Source organism: Pocillopora verrucosa, chromosome 14 (genome assembly GCF_036669915.1).
Source record: "Pocillopora verrucosa isolate sample1 chromosome 14, ASM3666991v2, whole genome shotgun sequence".
In the NCBI taxonomy this organism is placed as follows: Eukaryota; Metazoa; Cnidaria; class Anthozoa; order Scleractinia; family Pocilloporidae; genus Pocillopora; species Pocillopora verrucosa.
Window position 1 is genome coordinate 9,100,431 of NC_089325.1, and position 13,668 is coordinate 9,114,098.

The 13,668-nt window shown below is 39.6% G+C and overlaps 1 protein-coding gene across 1 annotated transcript; it reads right to left on the minus strand.

The window, feature by feature from the left end:
- Positions 1-10,091: 10,091 nt before the first annotated feature.
- Positions 10,092-13,587, minus strand: LOC136278230 (CUB domain-containing protein 2-like). The gene is made up of 5 exons (XM_066161715.1): positions 13,185-13,587; positions 12,457-12,831; positions 11,438-11,908; positions 10,716-10,820; positions 10,092-10,189 (listed from the first exon to the last, which is right to left on the minus strand). Exons 1-5 carry the CDS (start codon positions 13,585-13,587, stop codon positions 10,092-10,094), a joined length of 1,452 nt encoding a protein of 483 aa, XP_066017812.1.
- Between the last annotated feature and the right edge of the window lie 81 nt (positions 13,588-13,668).

A 13,668-nucleotide genomic window follows, 5' to 3' on the forward strand; every position in this document is an offset into this window, starting at 1 on the left:
CTTTGGCTCGATGCGTTAGACGAGGGTCAAGTCTACCCTTGGGTACACCGATGGAGATTGATTTTACTAGTGCATATTTTCACAACCCACTCCCCCTGTGCAGCAAAATTGTCACTCCGATAATTTTCTCGATCAGTTACAAGCTTTTCCGCCCCTCAGGACTACCAATTACTCAGGACTTTTATTTGATGCTTAATGGAAAAGTTGACCCGAAACAATGGACCATTTCTTGATACGAAACGATTCAATATTCCTTGAAATAAAGTAGCCTAAGAATGCAAAGTACCTTTGTTCATGTCTACACCTATTCAGCGAGCGATCAAGTGTTTTGAATTCCTCAATGAGCATGACTTGGCATTTAATTTGTCTCATACGATTTGACAAGAATTACCTCCCTTTGTTGCACGTATGATCAGTGAAGTGAAATTTGCGCATTAATCATTCCCATGAAAGTACTCTCACTCACCACAAAATGTAATCAAGATCCAGGTTGAAATCATGATGGTATTCAAACTTCTTGTTCAATTTTTACGGAGCTCGATCTTCTTCACGCTGAAGAATCGATGAGGTCGAATCAACAGAGCGACATAAGTCAGTTGTGTTTCGTATTTAACTGCGGAAATATGGTTGCAAGCAGAAAGACAGCAGACCGAATAAAGGCTAGCGAGTCCTTGACGTCATTAACGAGTCTGACAATTTCAGTGCTTCAGTCATAAGATAATGGTATGTACGAAGAGGTCGACACAAAGTGCTTTATGCTTTCGACATAAAGAGTTTCATTTGGATAATTCTTCTGCGAGAGTTTGAATAAAAGAAAAAAGATGCGAGATATTAGAGGGGAAGAGAGGAATCCCACTTCACTCCTTCTCGTCCGCGAGATATGGTCGTCCTCGAGATATGGTCGTAAGCGCATTGTATTTCTATTAAAAAAAAAAAAAAAAAGCGAATTCCAAACCTTATATACTGTTGTAAATTTTGAATTTGTTTTCCTACCTGATTATTATTGAAAAACTGGAATCTTTCTAATCAATACTTTGTCGATTGGCTTCGCTGCCACTCTTTGGTTGCGGGGTATCACTCACACTGAGAGCCGCGGCGTGCTGGTTAATGGCTTTGGGTTATTTTGGAACCTTCTTATAAAATCCTCAATAGCAAACAGCACTCCTCCGATGTGGTTGCATTTTCCTTTTACTCGGAGACCGAGAACAGCAGAGTACGTACACTCTGCGCGTAACACATCACACATAGGTGAGAACTCCAGAACAGCTCTGTTAGGTGTTTTCTTCATCGAGTGAAGAACATTTTCCATTACATAAGTTTTGTTTTCAAAAATTTTGCCCTCCAGTTTTTTCACGTTTTCTTCGAAGAAGAACTTACAGGATTTCAGCTTATCGTAATGCGTTCCTCTCAACATGTTGTGGCGGTATTTTCGTGTGGAAGCAACGGGGTAATCGTAAAGCTGAATGAAATTTATCGCAGGTAAATTACGGAGATCGCCCGACCATTCAAGGGCTGAATCCTTACCATAGTTGCGTCGTATTTGAAGTCGTTCTGGTTTTGTTATAGGTCCTGGATACCTATAAGAAGTTCTCGGTTTTCTCCACTGCTCGATGGGAGGACGTGTCACATCAGCAAAGTATAAACTTTCAACACACTTTCGTCGGCTCTAATTCCGCCCACCGATTCTGAATTAGACTTTTAAGTCTCCCTGAGATCTAATGCTTTGAGTTTCTGGATGTCATCTAGTGACGGAAGTTTCATATCGTTGTATTAAAACCATTTTGAAGGGAGAAATCGCATTGAAAAGTGCATTAGAACGTGAAATGTCAGTAGATCAGCTGTTTGAAAGAACCGCCGGGTCAACCGCAGTCTCGTTATCGTGTGTGCGCGGTTACTAATCCAATATGGCGCCGGGAACTGTAAAAAGGGCTATACAAATGCTGCGAAGCAGTTTCTTTGTAGATCGATTATGATCGAGTAATAGTAAAAGAAATTTGGAGAAATTAATTTTGAAGGATGTTGTTTCTTGAATTAACTGACACATTTCAAAAACAGCTTAAAACGTCAAAAGAACGTCAGAAAAAAAAGGTAAAAGCCGAAAAAAAAAGACACAGGTGTTAAAAATAGGAGGAGATCAAAGCTGACTGTTATCGAAGATAAACTTAACAAACACTAAATTAATTAAATTAAAATTGATATCAATTAGTACGAACGTGAAAATTACAAAGCTGTAAATCTCCTCCTTTATTGAGTTCCCGTGATTTCGGCGATGTGATTGTTATATTTCCATTTTCATTTTAAGAGTTCATAACTCAGCTGATAAGAAACACGTGAACCTGCCCGTTTATCCGGTTTACCCATTTTGAACTAGCAAAGAGTATCCTCAACACGTCTGGTTATAAATCAAAACAGCTGTAAGCGAGTTGCTGAATTCCCCAACCTGGTGCTTACAAACGCACGTTTAGGAGGTTCATCAGTAGAATCCTCATCGGATACCTCTTCATTTTCGACGAGTTCGTCGTCAGAGGCAATGTCACCTTTCAACAGTCGTTCAATTCTATCCGCTTCCTCTTGAGGGAACTTGTGAGATCTCAAACCGGAAGCATCAGTAATGATCTCGTCAATATGCACGCGGTCTATAATGGTGTACAGTGAGTTCCTATCTGCTCGTGATTGTTACATTACTTCGAATTGCGTGACTTAGCCCATTAAACCTGACAAGATGGGCATCATATTTTTTGGTCGTCTTTTGACAGATTTTGCAATCTACGTGCTCACAGGTTTGAGTTCGACCTCAAGTTTGCAAAAGCAGCCACTGACATTGCATTTGGAGCTACATAGTTCCATCAAGAATATCAGAGAGAGAAAATTTATTTGATATGTTGTAATGAACAGTTTTCCTTTAAGTTTAGCATCAGCTTGAGGCAGTCGGAAAAGCTATAAACGAGTGAACACAAACACAAGCATTAGGCTTGCTAATAGAGACAAGTCTTTTATTTTTTACCTCAGAGAAAACGAACTTGTCGCCAGTGTCGTCGTTGTCGAGCCATAAAATGTGCTCTGACGTTACTTAGTGACGTTGTTAGTAAAAACTAGTTCATTTCTCCTTCTCTCCTTGACGAGGGGACCCTTCAAAAGCAGGGCAAGGAAAAACCCCCACTGTCCTCTTCTACGCTTCCACTCCCGATTCTTTCATAACACTTTCAGTCTCGGGGTTGATCTCCTCTGAAGGTAGCGGTCGCATATATAAAGTTGACACTTGCAAACTCTGTGGTGCTGTGGGGAACACGATAGTAGGATTTTTCATGAGTAAAATACTTGGTTGGTAATTATTCCAAAGTCTTGGGAATACGGCAATGCGGTGAAGGTCTCATCCTTAAAATGGGAGACTGCGTGTAGATTCTCCACAACAATTGTGAGTAACGTGCACAATTCAATGTCTTCGAGATAATCGTTGTTAATTGAAGCTATGCTGTTGTGCAGGCAGCGCATTCCTTCTTCGAGAAGTTTAAGTGAGACTTGAATTTTATGAGACACAGTTCCTTCAGGGCCATTTGTTGCTGTGATTTCCTTTATACTGAGCCGTTGCTTCACCTCAGAAACGGTCTTTGTGATGTTGTCATTTACATACGATTCTTTGTTTACGGCATCTGGAAGAGACGTGCGCTTTATGCTTTAATGCTTATAAATCGGTATCTATAGGTGTTCTACACAACAGAGCAGGCTTTAACTGATACATTTATATCAATACCAAATACCCAACCATTCCAATACATACTGTTTAATTCGCTTCCTGTTCCAACCAGTATGGTAGGAAGCTCCCGATTCCATTGCTCGTTCGTAGTTAAGGCAAAATTGTTGCTCGTTCCCCCTGATTTCGGAGCCATGGGATAAAGTTTCACATCAAAATCTCCGAGGCCATATTTGCTGGACAACTCCATAAGCCAAGGAATGAAATAAGGTGCTTTTTCAGCGTCCATACGGCGTTTACATTTAATAGGAATACGGCTTACATGACGCTCAAATGCCGTTTCCGAATCAATTCGATAAAAGCTTACAACAGCTTTTAAAATACCAGCATTGACGGCCATGGCGTAATCTGACGATCGAGTTGGGTATCAAAGACAATACAACCGATATGTGACATATGACCTTGATGTGGATGATCCATGCGGCAATCATTAACAAAATATGACACTCTCGCGTACTCTTGCTGATGCGTATTAAAAAGCGTACTTTTATTGAACAAAATAAATAAACTTTCCTGATTTTACATCCAGTTTTTAGGATATTTCGGGCGATCCGGTCTTTTGCCAACTGTCAGTACAAATGACTTACAAATGTAAGTTGTCAGTTAGATTTTAAAATTTTTGCCATTTGTCACTTGTCAGTTAACCCCATACAGACCCTCAAATTAGCTTGGATGGGTGAATTTATGGCAGTCAAGTCAAAACGTGCAGAAATATACAAATTTAATCCTTGAAAGGTCTACAGAATGCTCAGTAATAGATATGCTTTGACAAGTTTAGGAAAGACTGCTCTGCTTGTTGAAAACATCCTCACGAATATCATATGCATCCCTTACGAATATCGACACGTTATAGCACAAACAAGGACATCAGCGCACGATGCTCGAGCAATTGTTAACCAATTCATGGCGCCATTTTTCATGGTTTCATGCTTTCATCATATCTGATGATCATAAAGCATCCTTGGGAAACAAAAATTGCCTAAATAATAGTAAATGCCGCCGACTAACAGTACTTACCATCAGATGAGTTCACCAGTCGGAGAAGTGAGATAACTGTACGTAGGAATTGGAAAATATGTTAATTTTTACATGTTAAATTTGGAGTTAGCCCTGAACCCGGTCCTGATTTCAACACAAGGAGGTGGTTAGGTTAAAACAGTACTGGAAATACAAAGATTAAAAGAAAAAAATTTGTTCAAAATTCCGCGAAGCAGTATCGAGACCGCATGCATGTCAAACTTTATTTTTGAAATGGACATCATTTTGATAAGAAGAACCGCTGAAACAACTTTGAAGTCTTTTGTGTTCAGAGGGGAAGATTGTTAATCAAGTAGCCCTTTGGCAAAAGTATTGACCGATATCACAACAATATTGAATGATATCACAACAATATTGAACGATAACAGAACAATATGCGGTAACCATATTTCTCCTCTGTTATTGTCCATCGGAATATCACACATTTGAAATCAGAGCCATTGATGTTCACATCTTCGGTCACGTTTCTCAAAGACTATTGTATCTTTTGGTCATTAAAATTCACTTACATATTCTCACAAAAAAATTGCAATGCCCATAAAGAATTCATATTACTTTTCTGCGTGCCTTAAAACCTTGAGAATCTTGGAATTGTAAACCACGGAGATGCCAGCGTATTCCACTCGACGAAACTCCACACCTCGAAAAAAAACAAACGCGTTCCCGTCGACGAAAATAGAAATGATGTAACCTTTCGACCTCAGTCTACTTCACATGCACATAGCACGCGGTTTCTTCATAAACTTGAATTCTATTACCCCTTTCTTGTGCCACCTGCAGTCTAAAACTTTTTTCTTTGTCAACCGACAGTACTCGTGAATTAACAAACCTTGTTCTTGAACTGATCTAATTGCGAATCCTGTAATAATTTTTTCGATTACGTTCAAATTTGCCGCCATTTTCACAATATGCCTCTGCTGGACTTTGCTGGTGCAAGTTCTTGTATGGATGCAATCGTGCATAGCAGTCATGAGAGTAATATACAGCAAGCAAGGGAAAATATATTGAACGTCCGATTTATTTGATTTTACATATTTAGAATACTTACTCAACATATGGAGTCCTGAAACTCTTAAAAATATTGTGTATCGCAAACCATATTTACAATAGATTCGTCAGACGGAAGTTTTTCCGGATCACAGGTTTCAATCCATTCAGGAGAAGGCTTGTAACCAAAACATGTGCTGAAAACAATAGCCCTTGCTATGTACTGTTGGTTGCCGGGTAACATAAATTATAGAAAGAGAGAGAAATGCTCAGACAATCATGTTATAGAAGCATGATCTATTTATTAAAACAAACCGGTTCCAGTGGGTATGTTTACGTCAATCGATACTAAATAATTAAAGATACGATCAAATTCCTTTGAAAAAAATAACAAAAAGATAGTAAATCTCATGACTTGTTACACTGAATACAGGTTTTATCTATTTAACAAATAGATTCCATGTTACGTTAGCCCGGAGAACAGGCGTAATTCTGGCGGGCGAGTGCTCAGTATTTTTATGGCCGCCATCTTTGTTTTTAACGGCAGCGGAACGGTGGGGAGAAAAAGAAATTTGTACCAAGGAGGCGGTCGACGGTCAACGGTCAAAAATAAGGAAGGGGGTATGGGAGGAGGGGGAGTGAAAATCACCTTTCTCACCCTTCCCCTTCCCCTTACCCCCACTGGCCACTCTAACTCCAAATCAAACATGGCCGGTCGGATAAACCATTCAAAACGATCGCGAGCTTAAAACGTTCAAACGCTCGCACCACCGAAATATTTGGAAGAACTGATTGTCAGCCTGCCGGATGAGCTTATCGACATGGAGTTCGTTTAATGGGTTAAGGCACGTTTGGCGAAAGATCAGCTATTCCATTCAAATAATTTATATTTGCTTTTTAAACTTAAAAAGCTAACTACTTTTTATTCTCACTCTATCGATTTATTACTGTAGACGAAAGAACTGGATAATGAAGAACTTGAAATTGTTTTTCATACTTGTTGTTACCATGTCTTTAAAAATGATAAAAGTTTTAGCAATGTCGAATTGAAAATGTGCTACGCACCAACTCAATCATTATCGTTAGTAATAAGTAAGAAACCCTGTCGACTTAAATACGAAACAAAACTATTCATTAAAATATAGAAATATAAAAAGATTATCAGTACTTACGATCACTTGTCACTAGAGTCAAGGAGGCAACTGCAACAAAGACAAGTAAGGATTAGAAACAGTTCATCCCAAATGCAAGGAAGTTCGATGTCATCTGAGCCAAGGGGGAAAGTGGACAAAGTTCCTGTCGACTTCTCTTAGAAGTTGTAAATTGTAATGGTTTCTATGCGAGACCACAGAGAATTCTCAGCTGAATTTTGGACTAGCTTCCATTAAAACTGACTCCTCCGTGTATTTTCTGAGCACCTGATCTCTTAAACTGGTTTAAGGCTAGCAATTAAAGGTTTTTTGTGAGACGCAAGTTTATTGCAAGATTTTTAGCTCAGTTGTGTTCCCATATGGATGCTGTAGGTAAGAAACTTTTTTGAAGGCCATTTAAGATTGTAATCCTAACTCACATTAGACGCCTCTCAAGTGGGTGAGAGAGCTGGAGTTTACTGTGAAGTGAAGGTAGATCCTTTCGACTTTCGAGAAATTGTCGATCCTAACCTGTAAAATAGACCTTTCTCGCAGATTTTAACCGACTGAGCTGCCTGTATGGTATGGCATCTTGTAAGACAGAAGCAACACCAAAATTTCACAGGCTTTCACTAGTTAGACCGCTGGGACTTTTTAACTAAAAATTCCTAAGAGATTATAGAAATGCCCTGAACATCCTCTTGTTCACTTCTCGTTCTAGTAAGTCCTCCACGTGAGAAAAGTTTCTAACAAGCCTCTCTTCCTGGAAACCCCTCCTCCTGCTCTTTCTATAAACCGCTGAAACGGTTCAAGTTATTAGTGTACTTTATAAGAAAACAAAAGTAAAATAAAAACTGATTTCCAACCAAACAAATCAGCATACACAGTATTCATTAAAGCTGGGAAACATTGAGAGGTAAAGTGCGAACTCACTTCGTTGCGATAGTAATTCAGAGTTATCGTTGTAAGCGTCGAGAGTCTGTGTAGAATCGTTTGAAAATACTTCTATAGAAAGACTGATAACGCAGAAAAACGTATCGCAAAACGAATAATCCAAGCTCCAACCTTAGATTTCCTCGTCATCAACATTACACTGCAATAATTTAAGAATAGCAACTGAAATCAAATGGCGAGCGAAACGTAAGTTCACTTGTTTAGTCACCCTGTCGAACTCAACAAAATCAGTATTGAAGAGAGCCATTAACCCTAATCGCACCCGGTATCAAAAAAGAAAATAAGGATACCTTAAAATTCACGTGTAACTGAAAATGATATGTAAATCGAGATCAGAACATTGACTTGTAATGAGTTGCAATGTCTTCTGATTTTATCATCGGCTGTTAATTTCATACGCCAGGATTAACTTACTCATTGAGTTGATGCTTTCTGTTCTAACGTATCCTCATATTTAAGCATGAGAATCAATTCTACATTCGCATTTGACCGCAAAATACGCTTTGTATCCTTGGAATTGAAGCTCATGAAGCTAGGAAATGCAAAGTACTTTGCGTGTGTCGAAGCATATTAGGAAAAATTGAAATTCAGTCGACAGGTATCAATGCGTTTCATTCTTGTTGTGCAATTCAATTAGAAGAGACACCTGTACATGGAAAAAATATAAGTCGTTGAACTAAGTAAACATCATTTAAATGTTTCAGACTAGCATTATTTGTATCGATGAACAAAATCATGGTGGGACCTATCACCCTAAGCTGGCCTTGAGGGAGAAGAAAGCAATGGATGCCGGGGTAACATGACGCGGAAAATGTTCAAAACAAATCTCTTCAGTGAAGTAATGATGTTTGAAATGTCCTCTTGAAATCAGAACACTTGATGAAGTCAAGGAAAGAACGTGATACAAAAGTATTGGTCATAAAATTACCGTACAGAGACATATCCTTCAAATGTCTTTGAGGCAAATACGATGAGTTGACTGACCGGAGACCGTATCAATTATACCTTAAACGAACTCTTACTCACCAGAAAAACGAATCACGATCCAGGCTGTGATCATGTTCGTATTCAAACTGCTTACTTTCTTCTTAAGGCGTTCGCTTTCTTTACACTGATGAATCAAGGAGGTTGGAATCAACTGAGCGAGACAGGCTTGTCTTTTTTATATTTAACTTCAGAAATATGTAACCTTGCTGAGCCAACAACGGAATAAGTGAGGCGTATCAAGAATCATCACGTCATTGTAACGTATTTGACAGTTTCCGTAAGATGTGAGAAATTATACACTTGGGTAGCAGAGTCCAACCAGCATTACCCCCCTCACTTCCCCCCCCCCTCCCTAGTCAAACATGGATGTTTTACAGAATCCTGGGCTCAGACTTGTTCACACCTTTTTTACATTATACTGAAGAATATTCAACAATTGTTATCCAACGTACATCGCCGAAAGGATGCGGTAAGGGTAGTGGTGCAAGGTAATATGGCCAATTTTAGTAAGAAATAAAGCGAAACAATTCAATTGAAAACTACTTTATTGTACTTTAAACATCGAATTACGCAAACATGTACTGTGAGTCCAGGCGAACCAGGTTAAATGACAACTACGAGCTATTGTCGTACTTTCTCACAATCTGTTAGTTTCACCCAATTAAACCTCACTGGATAAATCACTCATCAAATCGTTTTATAACATAGCTAGTAAATTTGTCTAATCAAATTCAATTGCGCGAGCGTACTTCATATTCCTATTGTGCACGCTCATGACGTCAGCAAGCATATCCCTCGAGATCCCTCGGCTACGCCTCGAGCAACTCTTACGCATCTTTCGTGCTCTCCAAACTTCCCGCGTGCTTCATATCTCGATGAACGCACGCTGACGTATAAACCAATTGTTAATTGTTGTCATTACATAGGGTAGAAGAATTACTGTATCCGTTGTGGAAATGACTCAAAAGGGCCGCTCATTATTCATCCCCTGAGGGACAAGGAAGGTGGGATGATTTGAGTTGTGATCCCCTTCTGTTATCCCTGAAAACTCCTCCCTGAAAATGGAAAAGATTGTGGGCCCACAATCCCGTAAAGCGGCTGGTAGGTGAGCTCGTTTGAGTTTTTTCGGCGGTCATCGAGGAAAAGAAATCAATTGACTGCTACCCAATGAAGCTTTTTAAGGCCCAAATATACATGAAATGAAACAATTGATCCAAATAGCTTAGGGTTGTCGTAACTCATGTTCAGGTGTCGGGTGCACATCCGCTTTTATTTCTTTGCTGGTTTTCTTCCATTTCAGTGCCTTCGTTACTCGGAGAAATGATTCTCTTGTTCTTTTTAACTGTTGAATAAGCAATGTTTCAAATTACGGGATGTTGCACTCTTCAATTTATTCTAACGTCGAGAGCAGGTTTGAGGGCAGAACCCCAAGAGAGGAATACGGTTCGAATTTTGGTACCGCTAGGAATGGTTTACTTCCCATGCCAATTGCCTCCATTAAAACTCTCCCGAGGACTAAAGACATAGAGAGTTTCTTCCCAAATAATAGCGGGTTCCACGTTTGGCCCTAGAAAATATTTCTTAAAATCCGCTCAGATAAAGACCTCTAACACTCCCGGAAGTGTCTACGATCCCCTGAGGAGAGGCAAATGCGAGACTTCGTAGAGCCCTCTAATGCAGCCCACTAGTTCTCTCCACTAAAACTTTTAGCAACCCTCAAAGAAATTTCAAGGAGTAGACTGGCCTAATCATCTATCCTCGTCATAAGAAATCCCAAAAGTAAGGTACCCTACCCAGCACAGGACGAACTGGGAGGTGATTGTTGCATCAGACCCTTCTCCCATAAGAAAGGAAGCGAACGGACTCACCGTGACGATGGCAAGAGTAAACCATTATAAAGACGAGTAGAACAAAAGCCACACTACCCAATGCTATTCCTACGGAGGCACCTGCCGATAAGGATTTCTTTGGCACTACAAATAATTGAAAATGTTTAGAAAGTCTTTAAGAACTGCTTACTTTAGTAATAGCATATGATGATTATTGATTGTCAAAGATATGTAGGTTAAAGATCTCTAATAATTTCAGTCACTTATGTAATCTGTCAACCCAATAGAAGGTCGTCAACAAACCTCACCCCACCCCTTGGATTTATCGCACTTATGAATCATTTCAAAGAACTGATTGTCAGCCTGTAATGGGCTCACAAAGAACAGGGACGTTTTAAGGGTTAAGGTACTTTTGGGGAGAACCGAGATTTGTTACTTCGAAATAAGATAGTTAAAATAAAAACGTCTTTGTATATTAAATATTTTCTTTGAAAGCTAAGTACCCCCCAGCCACCAACATTATTTTGTTCATTGAACGTAACACACTATTGCAATTGTAAAAAAGTAATCAAGGATGTTTGGCAGAGCTTACATGTTGTCTCTTATTTGGAACCAGTCACTGAAAGAGCAAAGCATTTCAAGATAATTTCAGGGTTAAGACGATGAAAGAGGATGGGGGCTGCGGTTTAATTGTTCTAATTAAAACAAACGTCTGATTAATCTGAAATATTCAGTGCAAAGAAAGTTCACAGAGTACTTACAACTCGTCGTAGTTGCCATTCTTGAATCAGTTCTTATTTTTGATTCAGTACTTGTTGTTGTTTCGTTCGTCGCTTTTGTCCCTGTTGAAGGTAATGTTGTTGTGGTAGACAGTACAGAAAATTGTGCTTCAAATCCACGAGCAACTGTTTGTCCAGGATGGAACATCACAGACAATTGGTTTCCAGTCGAGAACTGAAGCTCATTCCATGGCGACCCCTGACAAAATCGCCCCAGTAAAGGCGAACCTGTTGACCCACCATCATAAAGCTCCACATAAGAACAAGAATCCGAACAAGGACTGGCTGAACACTCACTTAAGGCAAAGTCAGTAAACTCAAACTGTATCTTTTTGTCAACTGGTGCGGTAATGTTCCAGGTACAGTTTCTGGAAGCAGTGTAATTACTCTTTGGGTAGTTGGTGCTGCTTATTTTGCCGCTGCCTGAGAGAGGAATTGCTTCCCTTGGACAAACTGTAAAAAAGACAATGTCTATGTGAATGTGGGAGACTAATCATGGATTGATGTGGAAGAGAAGCTACGCATATGGCACTCAAAAAGGAGATTGACTTTGGGCAGTGCACAATTGCAAAAAGAAAAAAATATATTGAAGATGGTGATCTCAGACCAATGTAGTAAGGAACCTGCTATCTGATAGCCCGGGGAAGGGATGAAGGGAGTTTTGTGGGGAAACTATCATGGTTTTGAGGTGGAGTAGATGGGTCAGTCGTCGCCAACAGAGTTTAAATGGGAAAAATTACAAAGTTGACTGCCAATTAGCTGCCACTAAGGGCGGAATATAAGAATATTACAGAATATCAGAGATCGGGTAAATTTTGTTGGTAAACAACCAAAATGCTCCATCCCCCCTCCCCTTCGTGGTGATGATTAGTTACTGTTCCTTAATAAGTAGAAGAGAAGAGTATATGTCTTTTATTAATATTTGTGGCAGTTAAGCAGCAAACAAGCGGTGTCACTTGATACGATCTCTTAGATGTACCAAAGTTGTTTTCTCTACTTACTTGGAGGACTGTAGTTCAACAGCTTGTAAGTTGCCCCAAATCCGTCATAATCCATGTTTGCATCATCGGACACAAAAACCACCCTCAAGCTTTCGTGCAGTGAATAAAACTTTACAGGAGTAAACCTAGGTGTACCACATAGTTTTCCAGGCAGCGCTTGATCACTGAAGCTGTTCTGAACTTCCATATAATCACACGAGCAAGCAGCGCCACCACAACGTTCAAGATTATAGTCTGGTATTGTGAGCTCAACACGGTATCCTTGTTTCCCTGTAATATTCCAGCTACATGTCTGGTTGGATAGATAGTTTCTTGGATTAAATGGAGAGGAGAAAGAACCTGATGTTTCATCGAGAATCATATCTGCTGGGCACACTAAAAAGAGTAACAAAGACAGTGTCAGACATCCAAAACTGTTTTAGTATTGATTTTTACACTCCACTGTGGTTAACTGGTTGATTTCCAATACAGTCTACAGCTCCTTTTCCGTATGTTGACGGGTTTAAACATATATCAGTGTAACCGACATGAAATATAAAAAGCTTGCGTCCGAGTGAAAGACTTGAATACATTCAATTTTCTTTCTACAGACTATAGCTGTTCATAGATTGTCTACCTCATTATTTTCAGGTTATACTCAACAAAATTCTCGCTTAGTTCAATAGAGAACATGCTCAGTACACTTCTATACATGTTTCATAAACTACACCTGAAGAAAAAGCTCTTACGTGAATCTCCATCTATCGCCTGAAAGGTTGCATTGAACCCTTTGTTTACAAGGCCGGTGCGCGATTCAAATCTCACTTGAATGACATTTCCCTCGGAGTACACAGGATGGGGAAGCTTTTGACCACAGATCTTAAAGTCATTAGGTTTTCCTCCATGAGAGGCAACGTTTGTGATAAAGACTCGGGCACTATTTGCTGCCGCTCCAGCACAGTCATCGTTTTCACCTGCTACCAGGGTAAAGTTCAAGAAGGTTAGTTTGATGATTTTCCCAGTGGGTACTGTGATATTCCAGGTACAATTCCTGTTTGCGTCATAGTTGTTGGGAAAATTGGGGCTGGAAATGTGACCACTAGTAGCAGTAATGGATTCTCCAGGAGGGATGCAGGCTGAAAAGGAGAGCATCTTTAATTCACTGTTTTGATTTCTTACTACAGCAGAAAGAGAATTGAAAATGTGTTTTATATTATTGTCACCAAATTATTA